General features: G+C 40.3%; 1 protein-coding gene across 2 annotated transcripts in view; it reads right to left on the bottom strand.

The window, feature by feature from the left end:
• MYO1E (myosin IE) overlaps positions 1–12,364 on the bottom strand; it is a 146,293-nt gene that overhangs the window by 85,195 nt on the left and 48,734 nt on the right. For both annotated transcript variants that reach the window (XM_048867037.2, XM_048867038.2), the window contains exon 2: positions 97–240. In XM_048867037.2, coding sequence (XP_048722994.1) covers positions 97–240 — 144 coding nt within the window. The remainder of the gene's footprint in view (positions 1–96; positions 241–12,364) is intronic.

The following is a 12,364-nucleotide window of genomic DNA, read 5'->3' as shown; positions in this document are numbered from 1 at the left end:
GACGGAACGAGATATATATAATATATATTAATTAGTCTTATACTCTATAGCAGCAAGCCCACATTGCCCGAGTAAAAACATGCCCATAAAGGATACAAAGATGAAATCGTCCATGTATCGTTTCTTTAGATTCTCCACTATGGAATCCTCTGTGATTTTGGAGAGAAGGACCATATCATCCACTCCACTGTGCTTGACATTGTGACTCTGCCAGTGATATCGGTAGTGCCCCTTGCTGCCCTGTAAAATAATTTAATATGTATGGAAGAGATACAGATTTCTCATTAGCTTTAAAAATTAAAGAGTCAGTTCATTCATATATGCTGATCCCCAAAATATTTTCTCACATTAAACAGCAACCCCCATCTCTTGCTTGGACTCAGAGACAAATAAAAAGGCATCTCTTTACACACAAATAATGTTAACTTCAAAATTTTCAGTTATTGAAAGTATCAGTCACTCATCAATCTATTTGGTTTATCAAAGAGCAGGTTCGTAGGTGATTTGATCATGGTCTGCAAGAACCTACATGGGGAGAGATTTCCAAAAATACACAGCTCTTTAATTTAGAAAAGAAAGGCATAATGAGACCCAATGATTGGAAACTGAAGCTCAAAAAACCCCCAGACTATAAATAAGGTGCAAACATTTAACAATGACAATAATTAAGCATTGGAACAACTAACAAGGGATATAGTGGATTCTCTATTACTTGCAGTCTTTAAGTCAAGACTGGATATTTTTCTAAATGAATACACTATAACTCAAACAGAAGTTATTAATTTGATGCAGAAATTATTGAGTGACATTTTATGGATTATGTAATGCAGGAGGTCGGATGGTTTGATCATAATGTTCCCTTCTCACCTTAAAATCTATGAATTCTTGTATTTAGCTGACATTTACATATGAATTCTCTCAGCAGGCTACAGCATGCCAGAGGAACTACTGTACTCTATGGTTACTACTGAAGTCTCGAAATATTACAAAGCGTACCACTTTAAACTAAAGCCAGGCTCAATGGGTCGTGATCAATGGCTCCATGTCTAGTTGGCAGCCGGTATTAAATGGAGTGCTCCAGGAATCGGTCCTGGGGTCGTTTTTGTTCAATATCTTCATTAATGATCTGGAGGATGGCGTGGACTGCAAACCCTCAACAAGTCTGCAGATGACATTAAGCTGGGAGGAGTGGTAGATACGCTAGAGGGTAGGATAAGATACAGAGGGACCTAGACAAATTAGAGGATTGGGCCAAAAGAAATCTGATGAGGTTTAATAAGGACAAGTGCAGAGTCCTGCACTTAGGATGAAAGAATCCCATGCACTGCTACAGACAAGGGACCGAGTGGCTAGGCAGCAGTTCTGTAGAAAAGGACCTAGGGATTACAGTGGACGAGAAGCTGGATATGAGTCAACAGTGTGCCCTTGTTGCCAAGAAGGTTAATGGCATTTTGGGCTGTATAAATAGGAGCATTGCCAGCAGATCCAGGGACGTAATCATTCCCTTCTATTTGGCATTGGTGAGGCCTCATCTGGAGTACTGTGTCCAGTTTTGGGCCCCACACTACAAGAAGGATGTGGAAAAATTGGGAAGAGTCCAGAGGAGGGCAACAAATATGATTAGGGGGATGGAACACATGACTTATGAGGAGAGGTTGAGGGAACGGGGATTATTTAGTCTGCAGAAGAAAAGAATGAGGGGGGATTTGATAACTGCTTTTCAGATAACTACCTGAAAGGGGGTTCCAAAGAGGATGGATCTAGATTGTTCTCAGTGGTAGCAGATGACAGAACGAGGAGTAATGGTCTCAAGTTGCAGTGGGGGAGGTTTAGGTTGACTATTAGGAAAAACTTTTTCACTGGGAGGGTGGTGAAGCACTGGAATGGGTTACCTAGGAAGATGGTAGAATCTCCTTCCTTAGAGGTTTTTAAGGTCAGGCTTTACAAAACCCTGGCTGGGATGATTTAGTTGTGGATTGGTCCTGCTTTGAGCATGAGGTTGGACTAGATGACCTCCTGAGGTCCCTTCCAACCCTGATATTCGATGATTCTGTGATTATTCTATTGATAATTGGAAGTGCCTCTTTACAAAATATTACTTACGATGACTTAATTGATGATTTTGTAAAGAAAAAGTGTAGGAAAAAAGCTATCTGAATAAATATATTGTTTTTCAAATTGAATACGTTTCTTCAGAGGAAGTTAACTTTTATTTTTCCCTTCATGCATCATCTATACTTTTTATTTTTACATATTTTTCACGTTAGCATAATGCAAATAAGGCTTTCATCTAGACCAGAAGTTCTCAAACTGTGGTCCAGAACTCCATTCAGGTGGACCGAGGAAAGGTTATTAAGTTTTTTTTATAAAGCGCTCTTATCCAAAGCACTTTATAATAGTTAGCTAACAGTACAAACAACATTTGGAAAGATCATTAAGTGGTCCACCGAGACCCTCAGCAGTTTTCAAGTGGTCTGTGGAGGGGGAAAAAAAAAAGACTACAAAAACAATTGAGATGCCTCACTTTATTTTCATTTACTTCCTATTACTTATAATATAGGAGGAGGATGAAGAAAAAAGAATGAAAAACAGTGGGGGAGATAAGAGAGAATGTTCTTTTTCTGGGCTGGGTCCCCGGGGGGGGGGGCGGGGGGCAGCCAAAAATAAAGCTGTGCACAGGGCCCTACTAACTCTAAATCTGCCACTGGGTGGTACGTGAACCAATAAAAGTTTGGGAGCCGCTGAGTTAGCTAATCTGCCGCAAAACATAGCGAAGACAAGGCACATCAGTTTTACAGAGAGGTAAACTTGACAAGGTCAAGAACCATGATTTGGGTATGGGTATGACCTCACCTAGCTATCTTGCAGTAAACACTACAAATGCTTTGTCTTCCCTTAGGATTTTACAGTGAGATAACACTGTCAGTGAAGACAAAGCCTAAGAGCTTGACTACACTTGCAAGTTACAGCGCAATAAAGGAGCCCCGGGCGCACTAGCTCACTACCTGTCCACACTGGCAAGGCACATAGAGCGCTCTGACTCCGCGGCTACATCTCTGCTGGTACTCCACCTCGGCAAGTGGAATAACATTTGCTGTGCCCCCATTGGAGCGCCACAGCGCCAGTGTGGACGAGGTGTTGCTTTACTGAGCTCTGATCAGCCTCCGGAAACGTCCCATAATCCCCTTAAGTCAAGTGGCCACTCTTGTCATTGTTGTGAAATCGGCTGCAGGAATGCGGCTGCTTCTCAGCTCCGAGAAAAAGCAAACATTTACTGAGAAGGAGGCAGGGGAGGGAAGGTCTGAACTTACAAGACAGCATGCTGACACACTCTCAGCACCCCAAAAACCCACTCTCTCTCCCCCCACATACACACAACACACTCCCTGCCACACTCCATCCCATCCCAGCCCCCATTTGAAAAGCACGTTGCAGTCACTTGCATGCTGGGATAACTGCCCATAATGCACCACGCCGAATGCTGCTGCAAGTGCCGCAAATGTGGCCATGCCAATGCGCTGTCAGCTGTCAGTGTGGACAGACTGCAGCGCTTTCCCTACTGCACTCTACGAAGACGGGTTTAACTCACAGTGCTCTACATCTGCAATTGTAGCCATGCCCTAAGTAGCTGTAAAAAGAGGAGCTTGGCAGATTTAAACAAACCTCAGCCGGCACTGAGTTCTCAAAAACACAGACTGGAAGAGAGCCCCAGGGTATCACACTGCCAGGGGTCCCTCAGCAACTCTGCTGATGTTCTCTAAAACCAATGCTTGGAGTAGATTTAGGCTATGTCTACACTGGCAACTGAACGACAAAACTTTTGTCTTTCAGAGGTGTTTAAAAAAAAAAAAACACCAACCCTAAAAGACAAAAATTTTGCCACCAACGAGTGCCAGTGTGAACAGTGCATTGTCGTCAGGAGTGCTCTCCTGCCGACAACGCAAACGCCGCTCATGGCGGGTAGAAGTTTTTTTGTCAGCAGGAGAGCCAACAAACGGTGGCTACACTGTGCAACTTTTAGCAATATGGCTATGGAGACACAGCTGTGTCGCTAAAAGCTGTGTAGTGTAGACATAGCCACAGGAACTAAGGCTGGGCAAGGAAACAGGAATAAAGGTGTGTAATGCATTACTGTCAGCTTTTATTTTTCATTCTGTTGCTGTTCCATGCTTATGATCAGACCCACTTTGCATTCTGACAAGAAGAATATTTGTGGGTCATAAAATGACTTCCTGTGAGCTAACGTTCTGCTGTTAGACATACCCCACTTTAGGAATGCCAATGCAATAGCAAGCATATTCAACTCAATTGTTAGATTGAAAACTGACAACACCAGCAGATATTGATTGATCACATGATTATAGTCAGTTTTATTCTGTTATTCCTCTGTTATAAATGCTTTGAAACATTCAAAACTGTAAACAAGCTAGAAATTAAGATTAAGATGCAGTTTCCATTTTTCTGATCTCTCAAGTCTCAGCAACAGACGACAAATGTCATTCTACAGACACTTTGGACTACACTGTATCTCCCTTTTTGTAACTATCTTCTAATAGTACAAGTCAACTGTTAATTAAAACAAACAGATATGGCTATTTGAATCTTGAAGAAGACAGAAGGGTGGCAAAGATGGTAAAGCACTGAAGCCTAAGATTTTATAACTGTTGTCACTTGTGCAGCATAATTGAAATGCGGAATATATAAGATAAATTCCCTGCTTACATAATTCCACAAATTATGGGTCACAAGCACATCATTATTGTTTTCTTCAGAATGTAAGCAGATGGATCAAATGCTGCAGCTGGATTTTTATTTACAGAAGTTTGGATGTCAGACTCCACCTTGTGTTACAATGGCAACTGTGTTTTTATTTCTGTCCTTATTGTGAAAAAGACCAAGAAACGACAACATCCTACGCTACAAGTATTTGATGTAGCTCTAAAAAGGTTGGGTCACGCTGTGACACACAACAGGGTTTTTCTTTAACTGAGGAAAGCAAAATATTTTGTAGTTCAGACCATTTTAAAGTGCTTTGTCTAAAAATATAACACTTAAAACAAGAAATCTGAAGAGGCTGCACACTCAGTCCCTGAGGAAGGGCTAGGCATGCCTAATGTCTTGCTGCAGCAGCTCTCTCTAGCCATCTGAATAAGCAGAATTTGTAAGAGCTTTTGCCAGAGGGATGGTCACCAGAGCCTTTGGCTGCATCTACAGTGAAAGACATGGACCTGTAATTCACCCTCAGTGCAGCTCCAGATCATGGCAACCTTCTCTCCAGCAAAAGGTGATTCACAGCTCCCAAAAGGGTGCAAGATGTTTACTTTCCCCAGTTAAAGGTGTGACTTTTTTTTTCTAGCCACAACAAATACTTGCAGGTGAAGCATTTGTGTTCCCCTCCCAACCAGAACAGAAATATGAGCTTAGAGCTGCCATGGTAACACAAGATGTAGATGGAGGGCAGGCGTTTTTACCTCCATGACACTACAGTTTCCACCACTGTATCATGAGTTTCATTTTTTCCCTTAGCATATAGAAGATCTTTTAGGGTGTGCTTCTGAGAGGGGAAGAGGAATAGAAAACACAGTGATCCCAAAAGATGCCTCAAAACTTTTATCCACTTTCCCATAGTTAGGCTCACATTTAAGGTAATTAGCCTCAAAACCTAAACCAAAAAGTGGTTTTTGGTAATCAGGGCTCCTTTCAACCCAATCTTTATTTAGAAGCATTCTCTGTGAAATCCTCATTTTAAAGCATGTCTGTACGCTAAGCAATGAATCCACTGATCTATAAACATGGGTTGTACTCATTTTTTCTATCCTTTTAAAAAAAGATCTAACCCTATTTGTGTGCTCCAGATCTTTTTTCTTTCTTTTTTTAATCTAAAGAATTATCTGCGGACCAAAATAAGGACACAGCTACTCAGCAGTCGCATCAGCTATCAAAATACTTATAATTTACAATCCATTTATAGTAGTCTTTCACATATTTCTCCAGCATGAAAAGATATGTTATCAGTAGAAAAATACTCTGGAAATTTTAATGTGAATTTCAATCCCAGGTTGTGGTGATCAAAAATCAAACGGCAACAACAAGAGAGAAAAGCGCTTAAAACAGCTGCTATATATGTAGGTTAAGAAGAAGAATAGGAATATTGCTGCAACAGTAAGAGAATACTTGAAAGAGGAAATGAAAGTAAGGAGAGCAAAAGAAGCCAAAGAGACTGACTAAGATAAAAGTCAAATGCTTTAAATTAAACATGAGGGAAACATTAAGAAAGGAAGACAAAAAAGCAGTGCTGAAGATCTGAGGAAATGACAAAGAAAAGGTATTCAGTTTTTAGTTGTAGGACAGGCAGATTGAACAAAGAAGGAAAATAAAAACACTATAAATGCACTGAAGAACAGAATAAGAAAAAAGGCCAGAAAACTCACATCCTAAAAATCACAGTTAGGGATATAAAATAGAAAAAAGGAAATTTCTGTGATGGCTAAAGTTATTTTCTTGCATTGAGGCAACTGCGGTTTTGAATAACACTTCTACTTTGTGAAGGTTGTTTCCCCAGTCTTGGTTTGTGAGTGTGAGGCATCCATAGACTGCATATGCTACACCCTACTTGAGCGAGTCAGGGAACAATACCAAAAACAGCAGGAATTCTTATAAGGTAAAATAAATAAATAAAATGTTACCAACGTGAAAAAAATGTATGTAAAAGCCAAAATAAATGGCTACATCACTGTTTCTGCCTGGTGATTTTGGGGATTACATATTGTATTATTTGGAATATTTACCGTTTTTTTAGCTGAGACTATTTAGAAAGGTTCCAAAGAATATTCTTCTCAAAGGAGCGCAATATTGTGAGAATTTAATACACTTGAAGTGTGAATTTCAACTTAATCTTGACTCCAGGGTTACTCCGGTGCCTCCATAATGCATTATGGGCTGGATCATGCTCCCAACGAAATCCATCGATGGCAAAACTCTCATTGACTTCAGTGGGACAGGCTTAGGCCCCATAGCGGCAAAATTCAATCCTGGTATATGCAGGTACATCTCCACTGTTTTTAGATAAGGGGCACCATTTACACCAAGGATCAATTTGGCTGTCTCTGTACAGTATACGTGTATCTACATGTTGTACAAGTTATGAACATACAGGAAAAAACAACACTATGTTCCTCATCTTCTTTTGCTGGATTGCTATAGAAATACCTTATCTACACACTGTGACCCTTCTCTGCCCTCTTGTTATATACAAGATAAACTCACTGAGGTCAACTCCTGGAGGAAGTACAGGGCTGCGTACCTCGCAGTCTACCTCATGGTAAAACTAAAGTGCTTGGTCTTCGCTATGTTTTTACCTATGGACAGCTCATGAGCATTTATATGCATTAGTTACCCTGCAGTAAAAAACACACCACTTTTAGCAGTGAAGACAAGGCTTTAGTGTAACTTTATTTACACCTACACAGCTGTCCTGGAATACAGGTGGTCCAGGCAATTCCTTCTTTCCGAAACCTCAGCCCAACACCAATAACTGGTTGCCACAGAGAAACTCTGCCTCAAGAATTGACTGTAATCAGAGATCAAGGCAGACAGCAAATTACCCTCCTGCTGGTCACACAGTTCCCCTTACCGAGCCTTGCACAGCAGAGCTAAAAACACAGCAAGTCTTCTCACAACTGAACGTTTATTCACTGAGAAGAACAACGTTGAAGACTGTAAAGCAGCACCACTTGGCGATGCCTACCATAACTGGTGGAAGCAGTCATATTGGTGGCATTTTTTACAGCATGTCTTCTAACGGATGGTAGAGTTTATGTTGCACCTTTAAGTAAGTTTTGAACAAGGTTAGATGTCAGGATGGTAAAAATGCCTGAGCCTTGTCTACGCTACAGCTTCCACTGTTGTTAGTTCTGGGGAATCTGCACTGGTTGAGAACGTCATGACTTAATTTCTTCTGTTTATGTGCATCCAATATGTGTGTGTTGCAAAAGTTAAATTCTCCTAAAATATCCAGAAGAATTACTATTTCTCCTGCCACTTCCTGCAGTCATTAGTGTGATTATAGAGGATGAATTTATTCCACTTCAGCTACTGTATGTCATGGTCACAAAAAGTTTATAATATGGCTTCAGTTTAAATGGATTCCACTCCATTTGAAAATTTAATTTGTTAATTAGTATAAGCTGCCACTGACTCCCTCAGCATTAGTCATGTTGTCTGAATTTTTCTTCTCCTGGTCGTTCTAAAAACAAATAAGGAACAAAACTGAGCTCTAAATGGCTTATATGAGGTACAGTGGACCAGTGTCTCTCTCATACACTGTCAGAAGACAGCATTTTGATGCTGTGCCGCACATGTTGTATATTGGTGCCTGCTGAAAGCAAAGCAAGTGAAAGATTACAATAATTAAGTGTACAGCCTTTTCCTATTTTAATTGACTTCCCCTCCCTTCCCTGTCCCTATCTTTCAGGGCTTTGGAATCTCAGGAATTTTTAGCACCAAACCATTTTCACAGGCCAAAATTTACCCAGTAAATTCCTTTCTATTCAGACATTGCCCTATTTGCATTGCTGGAAATAAACCGCAGTTGGAAGTTGTTCTTTTTGCCAACTGACATAAATCTTTTCTTTGATGAAACTAAGGTATGTGTTTTCTCACAAGATTGATGCTCACAGCTGTTGAGATGTACAATCACAAAGAACTGAGGCCGAATTATTTTTCTAGTACCCACCCCAAATAAACAACTATGTGCTGAAGACTTCCACAGGGACAGAATTCCTCTCTGTAGGCTGCCTCCAGGCTATTACTGCAGTCCCAGAAGCTCTTCTGCAATGAGGGTTTGGCTAGTGGTTCTTCATAGCATTAGACCCACCCCTGGATAAGGGCATCTTTACAGTGAAGTGCGGACCCATGGCAGCAGTCTGGAGATGGCTACTTAAGGGATCTACTGAATCAGCTCATCCCCTGGCTGCTCTGTCCATACCTCCTCCCTGGTCAGTGCTACCGAATTTTGCAGCAGTGCATCTGGCTGCAGACCTCCTCTTGGAGGGGGCGTTATGGATGTCTACAGCATCCTCCTGAACCAACTGTAACCCTCTGGCTAGCTGTTTGTGTTTAGTGGCATGGTCAGTGGGTATCTGCCAAGTGTCACAACTGACTCCTCTGAATCCCTGGTACAGACTTGAATATCAAGATAGGGGTGTGCACACAATTCTTTAGGTCTGCTTTTCTGACTCCAGTCATGCGGCTAATATTGCTCTGTAAAGATCAATTGTCAATGGTTACAACTTGATTTATATTAGCCAGTCATTCTTCTGTTGCCTGCAAACAGGACCAGGAGCTATTCCTTTGGTCAGTGGGTGGCCACTGTTGTCTGGACAGCAGCCTATGTGTGCTGTTGAGGGCATAACCTCTGGCTGGACTCAGTGCTAACAATTTTTTGAGGTTTTTTTACCACTTTCTTCCTTTGCTGCAAGTGTGTAATAAAAGTTAATGGGAATTATGTACAGCCACATGCTCCAAAGGGAGAATGTGCACCCACTGGCTTTTTAGTAAAAGCCTAATTTCAGCTGCCAGTTCTGCTTCCTTTTACTTACACAGAATACAGTATGCAAGCAGAGGATGGCAAGATTTCTAAAGGAATTGATTACAAATGAGATTTAAATTGTTAGATCAGCAAAACAAGACCTAAGCATCAGAGGATAAACTCAAGGCATCTTCATCTGTGTTAGAGCATTAATATTTTGCTTTTCATTTTACTATTCCCAGAGAACAAAATGTTCCCATTATAGAAATGCCTGATAGCTTTGTTATAGTTGAAGAACATCAGTCTGTCTACATTTACATTATGGATCTAGTTCTTCAGGTTTTATGTCTCTGCTGCTTCAAACTGCATTAAGGTCAAAGTTAGTGCTATTTCGTTCCAAATCGATTTTTTTTTTACAAAATTATTTTAATCAGTTCAGCTTTCTTATTTTTTAACAGAAAGGCACTAGGTCCCCAAAGAGTTTATGAACCTGCAAGAACTCTATCTTAGTTACCTTCACAATTAAAGGTGGCTTAAGTTTGGAAAAATAAAAATATGCAAGGAGTTAGTCTTTAAAGTGCACAATAGTGTCCCTGCCAATGGTCATTCTAGGGGGGGAAAGAAAGTTTTGTTTTTTAAATTGCCTAACCATTTAAATTTTGATAATTAGCATCTGTGCATTTAATATTAAACTGTTACCATGCAATTATCCTTTTAACATTAAATATTTACTTTTCACCAGGTATTTTAATTAAAGCAAATTTCATCTCAAATTCACCACTGCTTTCAAAGGGATTTTACATAATAAAACCAATGCATGGAAGGTTCTTAGGAGTAAGTATGCATTCTATCAGTAGCAGCTTTGCTTTGATTTTGCAGTAAGGTTGCATCATTTTTCTCCATAATGGCATGCATATATATATATATATATATATATATATATATATATATATATATATATATATAAATAAAATACAGGGCATATACACTGACTATTTTAAGGGGACTCAGCATAATGGGTGAAATTTGACCCTTAAGTCCAGTGTGGGCCTCTGCACTGGGATGAATTTTACCCATCCAGAATAACAGTAAGATAGGCTACACAATTAGGTTGTGCTGCCAGCTTCACCTATATATGGGGTGCCAGAAGGCGGGGGGGGGGGAGGAGGGGGGAGATGGGCCAACGGGCCATCGCACCACAACTTTTTACCGGCCGTATGGGGAAAAGGGGCAGGGTCTTGAGGGGAAGAGGTGATGCGGGAGGGTGGGGCCACGATTTGGGCACCAGTGGGCGCCCCACATACACCATTAGGAAGTTTCTAACGCCTCTGTAACCTATACTTATTGTTGCCAGATGATTTCCATTACAAGATCCGTTTTTCATTTGCTTACAACTTTGCCTAACTTCCACCATTTGGGCTGAAATTTTCCATGCCAGGGGTCTGTCTCAGGCTGTGGGTTTTTGTTTGTTTGTTTATTTACAAAATAAGCAAAATAAAAAGTTAAAAAATAATCTTTTTAAAAAGTATTAGTTCTTGCACCTATGTAGGGCCCAACAAGCAAGTTCCTGCTCTACCCGCTTTGAAGGCCGCCCATGCCACAGCAGCTTACACGCATGTCACCAGTACTGCCAACACCAAAAGCTCAAAAAACTTGAGTAAGGATGCAAAAAATCATGATTGATTAAAAAATACATTTGGGGTTCTTTTATTTTTGCCTTCTGATTTTTGAATCTTCGGGGTACAGTAGAGTCACACTTTCATATTTTTCTGCACAACCATGAGGGTGGAAACTTACTTTAAAAATTAAAACTGAAATTTGCATATACTCACATGTCTCCAGCAACTGGAGGTTTTAAAAAAACCCACCAAATCATCGTAAGATTCAGGAGAACTGGTAACACTGGGCAGCAGCTGTGACCAAGATTACTTTTCTCATCTCATCTGTGTGATAGTCACTTTAAAAATAAGGCTAATGTAGTTTTCTCTCTAATGAAAGTAGTCAGGTTTCTCGTAAACTCAATACAGCAGCACTGGAGTGACTAAGGCATTACTAGGCTGCAACTGCTGTAGCTTTTTTTCTTTAAGTGTCAGGAGATTTCTTAAAAGTCAGCATTCCATATCTACAGAGAGACTTCTCTCATGACTAACAGGGTGATTGATGTTTCTCCATTACTCATTGGGAAGGAGGGGGGGAAGAGTTCTGGCTTAGTGGAGAAGTTTTAATGTACAGTTTTTTGTTTGTTTAATTTCACAAAATGCTAAACAAATGCACTATAAATTCTTCAGGACTACAGATGCTTCCTGTTTACCTCTCCAATACTGAATCAGCATGCTAGGTTAAAGATTCAGAGATTGAGTCTGAACTCACCTATGCTGCAAATCAGGAGTGATTCCCCTGAAGTTAATGGAGCTACTGCCCCAGTTTACAATGATGTGAGATCCAGGATCAGGCTTTTGGAGTCAGGCATCTAAATACCTTTGAGGATCTGGGCCCTAGTAAATGAGTTCATATTTTTCTTTCTCCTTAGCTTTATGGAATTTTGTCCACCAGACCAAAGAATCAGAGCTGAATCTGGGGATTATGATGGACCACTGTGCATTTTGCAGCACAATTATCTCTTTAAAAGAACACTTTTTTTTTTTTTACATAAACACAAATGCACACACTGCCTTGTTTCAGCAGCATATAGCATTACAGAGTACAACTGTAGCCGCTACTTTGCAAATACCTTCCACTTCAAAAATTATTTACTGTATACATACATATTTCTTAAGGGCCAAACCCTGAGTGGTAACTATACAGCCTTGTAAATCTGCGGATATCTGATTTATA

This window comes from Caretta caretta, chromosome 10 (assembly GCF_965140235.1).
Source record: "Caretta caretta isolate rCarCar2 chromosome 10, rCarCar1.hap1, whole genome shotgun sequence".
Classification (NCBI taxonomy): Eukaryota; Metazoa; Chordata; order Testudines; family Cheloniidae; genus Caretta; species Caretta caretta.
The sequence above is the reverse complement of the archived record's forward strand: the minus strand, read 5'-3'. Positions and strand labels throughout refer to the sequence as shown.